Genomic DNA, 18,577 nt, shown 5'->3' with positions numbered 1-18,577 from the left:
TAACACCCTGTATATCTCCAAAATGATTTGCTTATATACAGCGTGTTTAATTTTGATAAAAAATTCGCACCTCTTAAAATCTGTATAGAAGTACTTAACAAACACCTTGTACATTTTTGGAATATACGGTTCTGGTTTTGGCGCATTTCCTGTAGATTTTTTAGTTAATGACCGCATTCGTCTTCACGCTCTATGGAGCGAGCAGAGCGTTTTTGACGTCACAATGACGTAGTTTGACAGTTGGTCAAATTATGGTTTTCCCAAATCACGTCATCGTGATGTCAAAAACGCTTTGCTCGTTTTACTATGACACATATGTGACATTAAAAGGTATTGAGCAAATCTTGCAGCACTTGTTTCGATTACTGTATTGGAGTTCAGTCAGTGATCATTTTATTAATTATTTAGCCATGAAATATAAACTCGACCAAGAAATAAACTACTTTCACCCAAAAACAACCGCTACACCCGCTACAAATCTGAAAATTCAACTTGTGACAACGTTGCAATTCTCCACCATCATCGGGTCGAACGGCAACGGCGTCCAAAGAACGACAACGCCGCAGAACAAAAGAAAATTATCCCGAATTTGAGCAGTTCAAGCTGAGATGGCGTGGGAATAGCTCGTTGTGGTGGTTGTTTAGTGTCGTGACGTTCAGTTTTCTGTGATTTAATTGTAAATATACATAAAACAGTTTGAACTTATCCCGCTTATTGGTTATTTCAATATTTACTCGTTTGCAAGTAATAAAGGTGTCATCTGTTCAACGTTTCTATTACAGGGTTAAAACAACTGCTAGGGGTGAGTTCCTCAACACAGTGGAAAATGTGGATGAGGGTAGATTTAAGATGCATTAGGGGTGAAAGTTTATAATAGATCGCACCAAATTTAATAATATTATTGTTCTTACATAAAATTATCAAATAACACCAAAACAGCTCATACACATCAGAGCTATTATTGTGGTTTCTGTGTTGTGTGATATTACCAAATTTTTATTTTTGTGTGTGTAATTTAACAGTAAACAATTGCTTTCTGTCTATTTGAAGTGTTTTGTTTTGAAGTGTCACCTCTTTTAGATAATTTAAAATTGGATTAATTACCGATCAGAGAATTTGCTTGTAATTAGTAAAACGTGAATCGATATGCTCTGTGCGTGTTTGTGTGTATACTAAAAATATTAAGTAAACTTGCCTGCAAAAACTTAAGTGAATTATAAACTATGGAAATTCAAAGGGATAGAGGCTCAAATTTTATTGTATCACAAAAATCAAGTAACAGAAAAAAAATTATTTTCTTGTGAAGAGATTCATTCATGGCAATTAATGGTGTTCAAGTAAACTGATAACAGAAAACTATGTCATCGGTGAATGAAGAGAAGTTACATGAAACAGATTTTGAGAAATCAAGGAAACAGAGGAAGAAAATTTGGTAACTCTCTTAGCATTTGATGTTTATTAGACTGCTTGATACTCCTGGGTGTCATCGTCCAAATGATGAACTGTCACTGTTATTAAATGAGACAAAATGCAATTCAGACTTGTTTGAACATTTGAAAAGAGCAACTCTGAGAATCACAGTTGTTAAAGGAACCCACCTGGCTATGAATGTGCTTTTGAATTTAAAGCATTAACAAAATCAGCTCTAGATACCTGTGAACTACCTTTCAATTTAAAGAACAAAAACGGTTTCAAAGGTATAACTTTGATGGGCAAGTTGGCAGGTGGTCAAATCTTCAGAATTCTTTACATTGAATAGCTACTTTTGACGAAAGGAAAAAAAGTACAGAATGGCATGGTAGAAAGTCATACTGTTCTAAATAGTTCTAATCTCCGTATATTTTTCTTTCAATTTCTCTGCCACACAGCCAGCTAGCAATAAAAATGTAACTTCTTTACCATTAACGAAATATGATGAACTCTTCTTCCCTTGCTTTCTTGAGCAATCACAAACGATGAACAATGCTGCGATTTTTTTTTTTTGCTGCCTAACTCAAATATCAAATCAACTATTTCTATAAATATTATTTCAGATTTATTGCGAAATAATTACGCCGAATGGCAGATTCGCATCAGTTAATTGCAATCTGAATGGGAGCCAACCTGTCTAAAATTTAATTTCACACGAAGTGACTTCAAACGTCCTGTTTATTTGACCATGTAGGAAGTGGGAAGCTAAAAATATAATTAATAGGTCTAATAAAGTTTTAATTAGATTATTGGCACAATTTGCTGGTTAATTACTATAATTAGAAAATGTACAAAGTGCGAACATGAGTTACATGTAGAGGAGATGTGAGATCGATTTGTTTAGTGGAAAACATTAAATACTCATCAGTATTCAAAACGAGATTCAAAATTTCATTGGTGGAGAAAAAGCCTCAAAATTGTAAGACTCAAGTACCTTCTATATGTGCTGGCGGTTCAGTTACTTTGAGTTTCGTCATGTTAAAAGAGCTCAAACGTGTCTAAAAATAACGTTGTTAATGTAATCGAGTTGTAATTGGATTACTGACAAATTGCCACCGTTAATTACACTATAAAATGGGAATCTAGTCGGAAAACTGACACAGTTGCTAGCGGTTATACCACAGCTGGTGTTGTTTAGAATGATTTTTCTATATTTAGTGACCCCACAATTATGTGTACCTGACACTGATTCATACTGATGATAAGTAGTAGTCTTACCTATTTTTACATTGTGTTGATATAAGTAAGGCAATATGGACCATAACTATCAAATATTCTATAAGGGTCTTGATAAAAATTTTGAAATTGATAAAACTGGCCTTTCTTTCGAGATAAACCATCTCCTTACTATTTCGTTTGCACATTTAATACAGCAAATAATCCTTTCACCAAAGAATATTGCAATAAAACTAGACTAATTCCAGTAGTGATTGAAGGTGCATTAAATCGTCATAACTGAAACTCCTGTTATAACTATCATCTAAAACTGTCAGATCTTTTATATGTGCACTTCTCTTGGGAGCTACACTACTTGAATGCATACAAAACAGTAGTTATACGTACTTTCTCTTGAAACGATTTAAATCTCAAGATAACAATCGTAGCTGTATATTTTTGAAGCACCGCTGATCTAGGTCAAACGATTTTTCCTGTCCCAGAAGCAGTTCTTACAAACATATTTTGGCGTCCAGTTTGTGGTACAAACATTTAAATTACTATGCAATTTTGCTGTAAGAGTGCTCCATTCTGCTTTAGTTTCCGCTTGAAATTTAATTTGTGGGTTAAAAGCGTTTTGAGTGCGGAACCTAAATTCATTACGTGGAATTAATTTGCTACAAGTTTCACATCTCTTGACTATAGCACTTTAATGCGGTAAACAACGATCAAATTAACGATGACCTGACGTTTAATATTAAAAGGTTAAGGCCGGGCATCAATTAATAACAATAGCTTTCTGCTAATGAGTTTTCACCAGCCCGAAAAGAAAAACGTTTCTGGACTTAAGACGATACTTTGTTCCAGACAATTCTTTTACTCTCGGTTAATATATTGTACGAGGCATCGAACCCGCGGGGCAATGAAGCTCAATAAAACCTAAATGAGGCTTTTCCGTTCTTCTTTAAGCGTTAATCGAACTGAAGGTCTGCGAGTTATACGGACCAAAAATCTTTGAATCAGCCTGTGAGGGAACTAGCCACCAGAAAGAATTTCACTGTCATGTTTATGATTAACTCCTGGCACACACATGTTAGGATATATTGGAAGATCTAATATGGCTGCTGGAGATGTTCTCATTGGTCCCAAATACGTAAATCTCTGGACAAGTCAGGATCATCAACGGTTTTGAGAACATTTCGTTTTTTTTTAAATTTATTTCTCAGTTTCCTTACCTTGTCTATATAATAATTTTTTTTTTGCATTTCCCTCTTTGCAGTTGTCGATCCGTCATTACGTTCAGTAACCATACCGATTGAACTAAATATTCAACACACTATTCTAGCTATACGACATTCCTGTCATTTGTCATTCTTCTGTTAGAGACTTTATCAAAATTGGGTTGCTACTTTCAAATGAAATCTTTGTATAAAAATTGTAGCAATTTAAATTGGGGGTAAAAAAAGCCAACTGGAAAGCAGCCCAGCACCGAACCAACAATTTGAAATTATTTAAATGGAATAGCTATTCCCATAATCGGTTCCATCATGTTGGGTTAATTGGTATGAGAATGGACCAGGGAACTTAAAGGGCGTGGTCAAAAACGACCATTACAAGTAATTAATATTAAAGTATTGGGTTATGCCACACATAACTGGGGTATTTTTTTTTTGGTATGATCGTGCGATACGTGTGGCAAACGGGGGCGCATATTTTCCGACCGTTGGCGGCCTTTTTTGCTACCGGGCGGCGCCCCTTAATTGGACCGTTTCTCCGTAGTCGATTAGTCGTCCGTCTTTTGAGGGGGCCGCGATGCGCCGGTAATGAGGATGCCCCGGATGTCTCGATCGTGTTTTGGGGACTTGGCCGCCCGTCAAATAAGAACGATTCGTGCACAATGTGGTTTATGCCCGCAATTTACCGAGACTTTTGTTGACGAGAACCGTGACGATTTTTTTAATATCATTCTATACGGTTACGCGGTATTGCCTATAATTCATTGTATATCCGTAAATTTTCCGAATGAAGCTATTTTTTGAAACGGGATGTAGGCTTGACCGCTTGACACAAATTTTAGGGACAATGCCCTTATCTAGTTATTGGATTAAATCCATTGTCATATTTGAATTTATTTCCGCACCTTGTTATTGATATACAGAGCGTTAAAAACGTATTTTTTCCAAGTCAACCATCAGCTTCAGCAAATATACTCAGATAGAAAAACAGTCAGATTTTGTTGAAATTTTCTTTCGTGAAGTTTATAATTCCCAAATGTGATAGAACGTACAGGATTATAGTAAATCCAGAAGAGAATCGATACATTTTGTCCTTATCTATTTTTAACTCGCATATATGAATCGTAGGACGCGGAAGTTAAAATAGTTTCAGGGCCTTCTAAATTGAAATAGAATGTGCACGTTCCAGTCATACGCGCACTTTTCTAATATATGTTTGCAGAGTAGAAACAATTTGTCATTTTAAATGTTTTCAGGTCATGGACCTAGCAACACTTATCTCGGTAAACAGATGAAAAATGACCAATAGCTGACCTCACCATGACGGTTCTCAACCGGAATCGGATATGTCGCCGACTGAGCCCCAGGGGCTTTGCCGTCACCGCCATTTTGGCCACGATTTTACTCTGCATTTACTACACCAGGTATGAACTGTTTTTGCCCCGAGTTGGCTGAGATTGTAGCTTACTTGAAGACGTTCCAGCTACACGTCGGACGTACAACGTACTAGTCGTTCTGCCGAATCTTTGATTGTACCGGAACAGCGTCGCAATGGACCAAGTTCCCTTATCTCCGGCACTGATGTCGAGAAACCAATGTACGAGAAAAAGGACTTTGACATGTGTCCACGGCTAGTTTACGCTGAAACGGATGTTTCCACCATGGACGTGTTTAAGGAGTTTGATTTTCAGGTGAGCCCAAATGTTTGTGTGTTTTATAAATTGGATGTTTGCTAGAATTAGATTAACAAACAGTATATAGCAAAGAAAGACTGAATTTTCAAACTAAGTATCAAAATTTTCACAGGGTCACAGGAGACAACGTTTAAGAGAATTAACGTTTAGGACAATGAAACTGTTTTATGTGATGTTGTACAATCTAATTAATGAGAATTTACCAAAAGTGTGCTCATTCTTACCTGACCATTTTTGATAAAAATAAATGGGCTCAAAAATGTTATTAAGCAAAGTTAGGCACATCGGCTAATAGTTAATAAAACAGTTCTATAAATTGCTAGAGTGGTATTAAAAAGTGCTAGTAGTAAAGATGCAAAAGTAAATCAATTATCCAACCAAAATTTCTTACAATTCTTTCATTAAACCATTAACAAATGATTCTTCTTAAGAATTTTAAAATCGAAAGTTTTGAAACCGTTCGCTTGATCAATGATGCGCTCAACTGCGGTTATAAACAGTTTTTTTTTCTTCGGGAATAAGTACTTAGATAATCCATTAAGATCTCAAAAGCTTCGTATTTCAAGTCCATCTTTTCAGAAACACATCAAACTGATATGCTTTCGATCCAATTTATATTTTATCGTAAAACGTCAAAGGTCAAAGGTTTATCAGACAGCAAAAGAAGTGGATCCTGCATAATCTCCCATAACAAGTTTTTTTTCAATAATCAATGGCGTGCAGGTTTATACGCTTTTAAACTGTGTTTTATGGGTTTGACCTCGAATTGCCATGTTTGTATAAATCAAATGTGGTTTTGAAGTACCGACCCAGAATTCTGTAATAGCCGGTTTAATACATTCACACGTTTTGTTGCTTTTACTTTATTTAAATCCACTTATAAGACTTAGGTATTTTAACATCTTTATACAAACCAAAAAATATCAATGATGAAAATTCTTAAAGTCTCATAATTTAAATGATACGAATATTTAATTAAATTGAATGCACTGAAACTAAAACTTTAGTTAAAACAGGAAATGTGTGTAATAAAAATCTGTGGATTTCAAGAAAACTTTAAATCATCAGGAAAAAATAGCATTAAAATACTGATAACAATTTTTTATTTCGTCGAATAAAAGTGAAAAAATGCCGAGAGAATATTTTCGATATGCAATAATTTAACAGCTACAGTTTTTGGCATTTAAAAAAAAAACAATCCTAAAGCACTTAGTATTATAAACACACCCAAAAATTTCAAGAAGATCAAAGCTTTTATTAATATTTTAGTTCTAAAATGCTTTAGCTACTAGTGAACAACTTCACAGTTTGTTCCTATATTTACTGTGCTAGGAAATCTACTGCAAGTAACAAGTTAAAGTTTGGTTGCATAACGTTGTTAGCAGGCATCAAACTTGTTTTTTTTTTAATGGCTCTGGGAAATTCCCATTAATGAGTTCACGTCACAATAGCTCTTTTAGTGGTTTTTTAACGTTTTAAAATAATTTTATTAAGAACAAAACGTACAGTTTCATTCATTCGTTGACCTTCTTTAGAAGGTAATCACTTAAGAAATCGAAACACCCGTTAAATCAAATACTCTAAATGGTTCATACCCATATAAAATGTTGGATTGAGAAAGAAGCGATGTAATTTCGTATACATTACACATACAATGTTACAGAATGGTATCTCGGTATAAAACAAGCAGACCGGTCTGTCGTTCTCATCTCAAGTTGTTAATAGCCGGCGTTTACTTTGTATACCGAAGTTGCGCAAAACATTACAACTCAAATACCACCTTTGACTAACGCGCCGCTAGGTAAACCACTGCGTTGTATAAATATTTAGATTTTCCTTTCAAAGTCCAGCCGATTGTCAATCAAAGTGGTAAATTCAAATGGGAAACAGTTCTATTACAATGTGTCACTTTGACCCCCCAGTAATTATTATTCGATTCAATATAATTTATTGGAGTTACTCTGGTGGTCGGAAAGGCCATTGGAAACGAAAAACTTATTATCTCTTTTTTGATGATTTAATTATGGCCACATATTCAAAATACCTAGCTAGACAGCTAGATAGGACAAAATGGGGTTGGTTTTTGGTCTCCAAGGAGTCCTGTCGTCATATTGTTATATAGTTCCTAAGGGACACATTAAAAGAAATATGGGGTATAAACCCCCCAACAAGAATTGCTCATTTTATGGTTAAAAAATTAGTTATTATGTGCAATTTAAGTGAGACGTATATTGACAAAGTCCTTCTTCTGTGTCGAAGTTGATTGTATTAGTCGCAAAATGTAGTGTAAAAACGAGTTGTCTTACGCAAAGATCATATTAATATGTAGCCGAAACCTGGATGTTATTCTGATCCTGTTTATAAACTGTCAAACTTGGTGGGAAAATTATAATGGAAACGGGACCGAACTCAAATATTATCGATCATCCAGGCAAATCCAATAGGGCCAACAACCTGGATCGTTTGGATCCGGAACTCGTTTCAGAGCCGTTAATTACCACTTTTTTTCGTTGAATATCGACAATTTCTTCGTCGTTAACGAAATAAAAAGAACGTGGAAGGTGTTAGGTCTTGCTGTCAAATAAATCGAAATTTATACGCTGACAATAGCCTTTCTGGGTCGTCGTAAAGAAAGTGCGAACTAATGGGAATTGAAATCTATAAAAAGCCCCCGGAAGGAAACAGAAAAGATGTCTTTCATGGAAGGAAATATGGCGGCCTGTACGACAAGTGTATAGGCTTTAAATGTTACTTTTGTTCCTTTTTCTTCACGTCAACAATTACATGTTCAGTAAGGACTTTAACAAAAGAAGATTTTTGATTGTGTTAGTACATATTTAGAAATAAATAACATGTTGGTTAGGTTGTTATTAGGACTTCTCTTTTCTTCATTAGTACAAATAGGTCTTTCTCAATTTTAGTCAATTTAGAAATTCATCACAACTAAATTGGTTTAAGTTTCTTTCAAAGAACAAAACCACTTTCTTTTATTGATTAACATTTATCTAATTAACACCGTCGACAAACCCTCAGAAAAATTGGTATAAACCGCCTTTAATTTGGAAAAGTGAACGTTTACCCTAATTATTCAAAGTTGGTCCTCTGGAATTAATGCTTTAAGGGATCGGCTGAACCCCAACTGAAAATCTTATTAAAATAAAAAGCCCGACTAAATGAATGAGCCATTAAAAAGGATCTAAATTTATTTCCGTTACTTAATTGCGAGTTTAAATTAACGGTTATTAAGTGAAAATAATCTTTTAGTCAACGTAATAGTGACGAATTAGTCTCTTTTTAAAGATAATATTGTGTGTGTAATATTTGACCTCTTCCTTTTTTACCTATCAAACATAAGAGTAAGTTTGTATAAAATATCTATTCAAAATATGGTGGTATCAAGCTAAAAGATAAAGTTTGCTTAGAGTAACATTTTTGCATCATCATCATGTTCTTCACCGTGCACCTAGCTTCATACATACATTCTTTATTCAAAATGTGAATATTTTTAGAAATATATTTACAAATTTAAAAAATGCGACAATATACAAGGCTGTCACTTTTAAAATAAGCAAGTTGGTATCTACTTCCCGTAGGAATAGGAAGTGCCAACTATTTAGGGAATATTTTAGGTGAATGATCCTTATTTTGTGTGAGGTCACTCGCGTTTTTTGTTTGTTCTTGTCTCCACGTATATTTATGAACGTTTCTATGTTAAAAGTATCCATTTGATATTGTTGTTTTACTGCAATAATCACATCCTATCCATTTTTTTGAACTAGATAGATAGCCTTTAGCCGATAATACAAATAAAAATAACGACTTTTTCTTATTTCTATAGCCGTCGTGGATGAGAAGCAAAGAATATTGGGACAAGACTTTCGAAGACAGATATGAACGTCAGAAAATGGATCCTGAACGACCTCCCCTTAAAGTAAGTAATGCTTCTAAGAAGATTTAATTCTATCAAATTTTACTGGATAGTGAGAATGTTAAATTAGCAGTTAACGAGACATAAAATGCTTCTACTTGATTTTTTTTAATATTGTCATTCAAGTGTAAATCCGGCTTAATTATTATAAGTATTCGAATACTTTGACTCTCCTTTGAACGAAATCAGGAAGTAACTTAATTTTGCTTATTAGTTACCGAGGAAAAGTCGGTTGTTGCAAAAGAATTACAATTCTTGATGGTTTCTCAGGCTTCGATTTCTTTTTGAATGCAATGAATTCTCACTTTTATGTTAATTAAACAGAGGAAAGCGTGTTTACGTCGTTTGCGCTACTACAACTGCTATAAGTGGTACTAAATCATTAGAGAATGAGTAAGAAATTTAGTAAATAATTATTATCCAATACTGAAAAGTTGGGTGTGCCTTCAATACATGCTTCGACAGCCTAATAACTATTATTTTCTTTTTATGATAATGGACCAGAAACATTCGGATATAATATCTGAAATTAATTTCACTAATTTTACACGCCATTGTTTCAATTTCAGTTGGAAAACACGTAACTGGTATTGTTTAGAAATATTACAGTTTCGTGTAGTTCCTGCTGGCGGATTTCATTTTAATTTCATTTTAAACTGCTATGTCATTAATGATTAGTATAGTGCAACAAATGATTAGAGCCGTGTTAATAATATGCTATTGTTTTCAAAAATGAGTTGTTTGTAGTATGTACTTGAATATTAGCACGTATCATCTGCATTCACTGACAATAAACAAAATAAAACTGAAATAGTTATTTACCTAACAAGAAAAGTGTTACACAATATGTTTTTTATAAAATTATGTTTTTATCTAAATTTACTTGCACCAGATGGTTAAGATCAGCGCTAATTTCTTCTGATATTGGTATTTTTGTAGACTGCTTAAACTAAACTCTTGGTTGCACTTTTCTTGCATTCAACATCTTATCCAGCCTGCAACACTCTTGCATTTTCTTGCAATGTGTGGCAAAAAAGTAAACTTTCAAACAAGCTAATAAAAAAATGATTTTGTTTTTAATTTCTCAAATTTTAACCTTTTAAAAACCTTTCGCAACTATATGGAAAACGTTTTTGAAGTTGATGGACTGTATAATTTAATTTACAACAAAACTAAATTATAGCTTTTTATTTATTATTGCATAATCGTCCATTCGAATATTCTATGATATTGTGAAGCAAAAATATAAATTTTTCATATTGTTATCTATTCTGACAAAACCGACCTTCATGGTTAACGACTAGATTAATAATCATAGTTGTGGCTATCGGGATTTCCTTTGGATGATATAAACTTGGTATAGCATAAAAATTAAAGGTTTAGCAGCCGTAATTTCAAACTATACTTGAATATACCTTGGGCTATAATTGGGCCAGTATATTTAAAAACAAGATTTAAAATGAATTCATGTAAAGTCGTGATGTTGGACACTAAATGATAATTAATACGTTTTGGATGCTAATCAGAGAGAGAGAATAGTATGTAGCTTTGATATTGTAATTTATAATATAAAATCGTTCAGCATTTAACACGGCTAATTAATAAAACTAAATTTAACCTACAGTGGTTGCCATTATATTATGTTATGTTATGTTATGTTAGTTGCACAACACAAATGTATTTTATTAGCATTGTATTCCTTCACATCGAAACTGAATATTATATTGATTTTTCAACTAATATTATACGATTTTCAAAGGTAATCATCATTCCACACTCGCATAACGATCCAGGCTGGCTGAAAACCTTCGAAACCTACTTTCACGTAGCCTCAAAACAGATCATGTCCAATATGGTAAACAAACTGCAAGAATATGGTAACTTAACGTTCATCTGGTCGGAGATTTCCTACCTCAATAGTTGGTGGGAGGAGGCCCACCCTAATAAACAGAAGGCTTTGAAGGAATTGGTGAACTCGGGCCGATTAGAAATCACCACAGGTGGTTGGGTGATGACGGACGAAGCTAATGTTCATTTGTTCGCTATGGTGGATCAACTTATTGAAGGTGAGACTTTAATTTGTTTAAAAAAGCTTACTTAGAGTGCAAAATTATGTATTTTATTTAGGTCATCAATGGTTGTGGGCCAACCTAGGAATAAAACCGAAAACAGGCTGGTCTGTTGATCCTTTCGGACATGGCAGTACTGTTCCCTATCTCCTTGGAGCAGCTGGTCTACGAGGAACTGTCATTCAACGTATTCATTACGCGTGGAAACAATGGTTGGCGTTCAAGCAGTATGGTGATTTCCGGTGGGTTCCCAGCTGGAGCCCTAACGACCCTACCGGCTCTATCCTAACTCACAATCAACCTTTTGATATTTATTCAATCAAGCACAGTTGTGGGCCCCACCCGTACATTTGTCTTAATTTTGATTTTCGTAAAGTCCAAGGCGAGTATACGGAGTCGTCATTGAAAGCCCAAACGATAACAGACAAGAATGTTAAAGAGAAAGCTGAACTTCTGTTAGAGCAATATACTAAAACTGGATCGTTGTTTCCTCATAATGTTGTATTAATGCCTCTGGGCGACGATTTTCGTTACAATCTACGTGAAGAATTTGATCAGCAGTATTTGAATTACATCAAACTTATGAACTATATTAACGCGAACAAACAGTTGTATAAGGCTGAGGTGACATTTGGAACTCCTAAAGACTATTTTGATGCAATTGTTAGCCGATACGATCAATTCCCTTCTTTGAAAGGTGACTTTTTTGTGTATTCGGACATATTTTCGGAAGGACGGCCTGCTTATTGGTCTGGCTATTACACCACAAGACCATTTTTTAAGATTTTAAGCAGACAGTTGGAACACAGTCTGAGATCTTCTGAACTGTTATTTACAGTTGCCATGAACAGCGCTAAACAGCAAAAATTAACTGCTCACTGGAAAATTTTGGAGAAGAATTTTGAGAAAATCATTAGGGCCAGAAGAAACCTAGGTTTATTTCAACACCATGACGCTATCACTGGTACTAGTAAGTCGTTCGTAATGAAGGATTATGGCATCAAACTGTTTGAGTCACTGCGTGACACTGTAAAAGTTCAGCAGTTAGCACTACAGTCTTTGTTATTCCCTAAAGTGCACGTAACTAAAGGACAAAACTTGGTTTTAAGCGATGTCGAAAGAGAATCATACGAAAAACTTCCTTATAAAAGTACAATCCAGATTGGACCTAATCAGAAAAAGAAAGTGGTATTATTCAACTCATTGGCGCAGCCTCAAGAATATCAGATCTCTTTAGTCATTAACACAACCAATGTTATAGTAACAGACGCCACTGGTGGTGAAGTGGAGTTCCAAATAAACCCAGTTTTGGAATTCAGTCTAGGAAAATTTTGGATAGAACCTAATTTATTTGAGCTGACTTTTGTGGTAAAACTGGATGAGTTCAGCGTAACTAGCTACGTCCTAGCGTATGCAAAAGACAGGAAACCTAACCTGGCAACACTTTATTGTAAAAATTGTCTGAAAAAAAGCGAAATTTTATCGAATGGAAGCAAATTAGAAGCTCCTTTTGAGATTAAAGATATTCCGTCTAGTGATATTCAATTGGAAAATCATAAGATGAAAGTTTTATTCAGCGGAACTACTGGTTTCATGAAGTCGGTGGTGCGAAAACACAAACCCAAAGTAATGCAGTGCAAAATTCAATTTGCAGCTTACAGAAGTGCTCAATTCCATTCTGGAGCTTATCTATTCATGCCAGACCCAAACGAGCGTGACTACGAAAAAGATGTGTTACTGCAATATAAAGAACAAATGTCCATTATAATTACGACGGGAACGGTCACCACTGAATTAACCACTATTTATGATGCATTTTTAATGCATAAAGTCACCATCTTCTTAGACGAAACGACAGCTTTATCCAACGCCATCAGCATAGAAAACACCGTCGACTTCGAAAACCCACCTAAAAACCGCGAAACCGAATTATTCATGAGAATAATATCCGACGTGCAGAACGGCGATGTTCCCGAATTCTACTCTGATCAGAACGGTTTCAGCATGCAGAAAAGGATAAAAGTCGAACGAATCGGAATTGAGGGCAACTACTTCCCAGTAACTACGATGGCCTACATTCAAGATGACAACGTGAGGCTCAGTCTGCTTACAGACCACGCTCAAGGAGCATCCGCTTGGCAGCCCGGATTCTTGGAGGTCATGCTGGATCGCAGGACTTTGTACGATGATTCTAGAGGAATGGGCGAGGGCGTGGTGGATAATAAGAGAACAGTAAGCAAGTACTGGTTGTTGATTGAAGACGTGTCTAAAATTGCTCAGGAGAGTCTAGTTTCGCCTAAAAGGTTCGCTGAAGAAGATACTTTCGAGAAAGGTAAGTTGTTTTTCACATTAAATGTAATAATTATTTTGATAAAAGAGTATCAGTTTTATGTGAGCAAAATCGAGATTTGAACGCGTTCTTGAAACTTTTTTTTTAACGAAATACTGTCTTTTAAATACTCCTCAGGAACTGAAGTCATTTTCCATTCACCTTCCTACTCTGGCACCACACCTCATCAGCCTTGTCTGTTGTTCAAAATTATTTTTTCTGATCAATCATGTGGTCTCAAACTTTTCATTTTGTTATTATTGACAATAGTAAAAGCACGCTTATGATCAGTTTTTCTCTCCGGTTTATTCACCACTAACGGTGATCTTCTACGTGAGTAATTAATATGACATTAGATTTTAAGGATAATTCATTTTGAGACTGGCTTCCAACAATATTCACTTGAATATTTAGATCATAAAGAATTCGAGAAATATGTTTCTGCGAAATCCGTCCAGATCTCCAGCAGCACAGTTTCTTTAATGTCTTCTACACAGATTTCTGCTATTTATTTTTGAAGGTTGTCATATTCTTTGTAAGCTTCTTGATTTCGTAGGTAATAGTTTTTGAATAGTCTTCTCCTACACATTACTATTTTTTTAACAATTTGATCTGAGAATTCAGGGCTGTTCTGCATTTTGAATGACTTTGCAAGATTTGTTATTATTCGAACAATTAACGCAGTAGTTTTAACAATAATTGGTACCACATTGTACAAAGGTGTCTCCCAATGAGTAAAAAGAACAAGTATCAGGAGGTAACAATAATACAAATTAGAACCCGTTTGTGCATTAAGCGAGGGGGACGGAAGTTGATTGCGCATTCGCTTACTGCGCAGTTGAATTGACGCAGTCATTGAAAGTTTGGAGTTTCAAACCCGCAAAAATTTGTTGTTTGTATTTGTTGTAGTATAGTGTTAGTTTGTTTTGTTTGTTTGTGGTTCTTTAACAATTGAGTTTTGCAAATTTAAATTAAGTTGTACAGTGGACAAGATTAAATTTAGATCTGATAGTGCCAACCGGAAGTTGACGGCCGCCATATTACTCCCCCCGCCTCCCCCTTGTTTCTGTCCCCCTCTTTGATTGCTATTGCTCCTTCCTGCTATGTTTACATTTTTTTTATTCATTGGTGTCTCCAATCAAATTTTGTATAAACCACGGTCTTTTAACGACTTAGAACTCCTCGTTGTAAACATTCACTTAATGCTCGTGATACATAAATGACAATTAAAAAACTGAATGTAAAATACATTTCAGGTGAAGTAGTACGTTCATTCAACGTACCCACTGCTCCGGTGGAAGGTCCCAAAGTGGAATCTTTCCCTAGACCTTCGCTCTACGCGGCTCACCTTTCCAATGCTTTAAACTACCCAGCTCAGACTTTTATAGTAGATCAAGATCAACAAGCCAGTATCCCCGACAAACTCAGATTCCTGAAACGGCCTTTGCCTTGCGACGTTCATCTAATGAATCTGCGCACCCAGGCTGATTTTGAGTACTCTCAGTTTCCCTCAGCAAACGCCTTGATGATACTTCACCGGCAAGGATACGATTGTGCGATAAACACTAACTATACCTGTAACGTTGTGAAGTTTGAACCGGACAATTACTTCGAAACGCTTAAAGTGCAAAGCATAGAGTTAAAATCCCTGACTGGTTTGGATAGTATAAAGAAGTTAAAGGACCTGGGGGATTTATATTTAGAGTCGATGTCATTAAAGACTTTAAATGTGACTTTTGGTCCTCCAACTTGAACTTGGTTTTAGTTTAATTTAACCATTTAGGTATAAATTGGTGTGTCAAAACTGGGATTTGCTTGCAGAATGAGGTGAAACGTAGCTCTCTAAAGTAGTTTTTATATAATAATAGATTTGTAATTATTATTAAAAATAATATGTACTGATTGTTTCAAATTTGTTTTGTTTGTCACCTGTTATAAAAACTATCATGGCTAGTAATAGTAAATACCTCCATGATTGTTTCGTGTGATATTTACAAGTTAAAAATGCACAAATGCCTATAGCAAAACAAGTTTGGAACATTTTCTATAAGTAACTATAGTAGGTCAATATGTAAATTTTTTAGAATGTTGTGATATTAATTAATGTCGTTTCTGGTTCGTAGTTCCAAATACAGCTTTAAATATTTCCTTTGTAGTACAATTTGACGTTTATTATCTCAGTGGGCCAGAAGAACATTTTTCTATTTATCTATTTATTATTATGTTATTTACATACGAAATTTCTATTGTATAAGTGTCAGCAAACTGTAGGTATTGTATTTACAGATTTCAGTCCTGCAAGGTCTTTACTTTTACAGTCCGTTGTTTTTGTAGTACCCAAGAGAAACCAGTATCTGATGTTACATTCCCAACTTTACAATATAATCTACTTTAATTTTCTTAGAAAATTAAAACGGCGAACTTATTAATATTATCATGTAGTGCCTATCTAGATCTGCATACTTTAAAAAAACAATGCCTAAAACTATGAGTGTGGTTTTGTTTTGAAAAGTATAGGTAATAAATTAGCTAGGCAAAATAATTTTGAGAATCTGAACCTTTTTGACTGAACTTATGATTTGTTGTGCAATTTTAATTTTTATAGAATATTTATTTTATTTTTTAGCAGTACCAACCATATTTAGCATCACTATACAATATGCATATTATAATAAAGTGATTGTTATTTTCATTAAAAAAAAAATGAAGATGTAGGAACATTTTTTTTTTGGCCCCCCTTTGGATCCCTGTAGTTAAGTGGTCAATCAGTGGCGCATCACAAAAAAGTTCGAAGCGATTAACAGGATCTATTAACTGAATGGATTTTGTTCTTTCCAGAAAAGTTTTGTCTCAAACTTTACCAATGTGTTTTTAAAGGTCTTATTCGAATTAAGGCTTAATCGAGCCTTGCAGATCAAATTTGCCGTCACGATGACGTGATTTAACAAAACTTATATTCTGATTAACTGTCAAATGACGTCGAATTTTAATTTACTCTCAGAATGGAATTATCTATTTTCTATGGAAATTTTAAGTCAAAATGCTACTTACAGTTACAGTACAATATGTGTGCCTTCGGCTCAGAAGAGGTAGTGGGTCTTTTCCACTCCATAGATTTGAAAGCAACACTAGAATCAAATTAGTGAGTAGACTATTGAATTATTGAAAACATAACAGAGAGTAATAATGAAATTTAAGACTTGAGTAGTACCTACCCGTAATATTTGGGCCGTTTAAATAGTAACTAAAACACTAAATTAACTAAATAAAGACAATTTTTTGCCGGGCTGACACTTTAAAAACAAAAAAAATCACAATTGTTGCCAACCGCCACCACACTACCACTGCGCTTAAGTAGCGCCGCGCCCTCTTTCGGCGTTATTTAGTAATATTGACACGCGTGATCGTACGTAGAAATTGTATTTAGTGTCACGTGACCAATTATACAAACCCAACAGGGGTGGTTTGTATAATATAATAATTTTATTTTCTCATATTTAGTATAAGAATTACAAAAATTTGAATTTCCCTTGAAACTAAAAAAGAGTTCTTTTACAAAAGATAATAAAATACTTTTAACTTCTGTTTCGCAAAAAAAAATACCCACTTATATGGATAACTGACTCTCAGCAGGTTCAGTTACTTTTTGCTTGCACTCGAAAAGCCCTAATTAAAAATTTTTTGGAATTATTTTGTTTTGTAATTTTCTGAATGTGCGCACTCACTGAACTAACAAATAAACTTACTGGATAACAGAGGTCGCCACACTACCGGTTTCTTTATATAGTTTCTTAAAAACTTTCCTTCCTTCAGCAAGATGAGATACTTGACTCTTACTGCGTAATGGGAATCTACAGTTTTTTGTCCCCTATTATCATCCTAATAGAATTTTTCCAGTAAATTTAAGTAAAATCAGCGTTTGATTCCGAAAAAAAACACTGGTGAATTTGTGACAGGTGCCCATGTAATGTTTTGCCCCTAACCTTGGCGACAGCCAATAGCGAGCCGGAACTGCTCACGTCAACCAATCAAATCGCTCGACACATCAGGGTCAACAAATCCTTCCGAAAGAACGAAATTTTACGGCGGCCATGTTGGAAATACCATTTTCTTCGACGTGTGTTATTTTTCCGTATTTCCGCAGGAAAATGGAAAATAAATCGCGACTGGCACGTTTGAGAGTGTATCGTTCGTTTATCTTGTGATTTTTCGGTGTGCTTTTAGTGTTAGCGGACTTTTCTTGACGTAAATTCGCCTTGTTTTGATCGTCACAAGACCTTGAATTTTGTTTGGTTGTTCTACCACTCTAAAAAGATTCCAAAGACGATTTATATGATGGATATTGCTGAAACAGGTAAGAATCCACCTGGAATGAGTGTTGTCATGGAAAATTTAAGGCTTTATCGGCAGAAAAGAGCAGGATTATTGATTTCACAACCGCACTTTTAGGTTAGGTTTATTGTGTGTGTAGTTTAGATGCTAACCAAAATCAGTGGTTACTGGTTAAGTACCCAATAAACTTGTATATTGTTTCAAGGGTCGGGCAAGTATTGCACAGGTTTTATTCATTAACCTTAATGTACATTTTGAAAATCAGTAATAAATGCTTAACTTTCAACCCAAGTGTACCTACTCTATTCACCATTCTATTCAGACAGCTTGGTAAATTATTCTAAAAAGTGTAGTATAGCAATTAT

At 34.8% G+C, this 18,577-nt stretch overlaps 2 protein-coding genes and 1 long non-coding RNA gene across 6 annotated transcripts in view; 2 read left to right on the top strand and 1 right to left on the bottom strand.

Annotated features, from left to right (window-relative positions):
• Positions 1-17,236, bottom strand: part of LOC145732950 (uncharacterized) — a 54,538-nt gene extending 37,302 nt beyond the window's left edge. For both annotated transcript variants that reach the window (XR_014179092.1, XR_014179091.1), the window contains exons 1-2: positions 17,096-17,236; positions 16,932-17,008 (exon numbers count right to left, since the gene is read on the bottom strand). This is a non-coding gene — a long non-coding RNA (uncharacterized LOC145732950). The remainder of the gene's footprint in view (positions 1-16,931; positions 17,009-17,095) is intronic.
• On the top strand, positions 416-16,594 carry alpha-Man-IIb (alpha-Mannosidase class II b). Of its 3 annotated transcripts, none has more exons than XM_081985492.1 (7): positions 416-802; positions 5,117-5,284; positions 5,335-5,551; positions 9,393-9,485; positions 11,242-11,548; positions 11,610-13,883; positions 15,137-16,594. In XM_081985492.1, exons 2-7 carry the CDS (start codon positions 5,181-5,183, stop codon positions 15,631-15,633), a joined length of 3,492 nt encoding a protein of 1,163 aa, XP_081841618.1. In that variant the 5' UTR covers positions 416-802; positions 5,117-5,180; the 3' UTR covers positions 15,634-16,594. The 3 variants fall into 3 exon arrangements, with proteins under 3 accessions (XP_081841618.1, XP_081841620.1, XP_081841619.1); XM_081985494.1 differs by having other exon boundaries at positions 417-802; positions 5,344-5,551; XM_081985493.1 differs by having other exon boundaries at positions 599-676.
• A 695-nt stretch (positions 17,237-17,931) lies between the features above and the next one.
• tai (basic helix-loop-helix family member taiman) overlaps positions 17,932-18,577 on the top strand; it is a 110,570-nt gene continuing 109,924 nt past the window's right edge. Inside the window, exon 1 of the mRNA XM_081985662.1 lies at positions 17,932-18,234. The gene's annotated coding sequence lies outside the window, so the exon portion shown is untranslated. The remainder of the gene's footprint in view (positions 18,235-18,577) is intronic.

The sequence above is a fragment of the Ips typographus genome, linkage group LG8, assembly GCF_016097725.1.
Source record: "Ips typographus isolate SLU linkage group LG8, UJ_Ityp_2.0, whole genome shotgun sequence".
Taxonomy (NCBI): Eukaryota; Metazoa; Arthropoda; class Insecta; order Coleoptera; family Curculionidae; genus Ips; species Ips typographus.
Note: the sequence above shows the minus strand (reverse complement) of the source record. Positions and strands in the feature narration are given on the sequence as shown.

Excerpts from the sequence above, each read along its gene's own strand:
- alpha-Man-IIb (XM_081985492.1), top strand. The coding sequence starts at position 5,181 with ATGACGGTTCTCAACCGGAATCGGATATGTCGCCGACTGAGCCCCAGG. Across the intron at positions 5,285-5,334 it reads CTCTGCATTTACTACACCAG|ACGTTCCAGCTACACGTCGG; the intron begins GTATGAACTGTT and ends GCTTACTTGAAG. Across the intron at positions 5,552-9,392 it reads TTAAGGAGTTTGATTTTCAG|CCGTCGTGGATGAGAAGCAA; the intron begins GTGAGCCCAAAT and ends TTATTTCTATAG.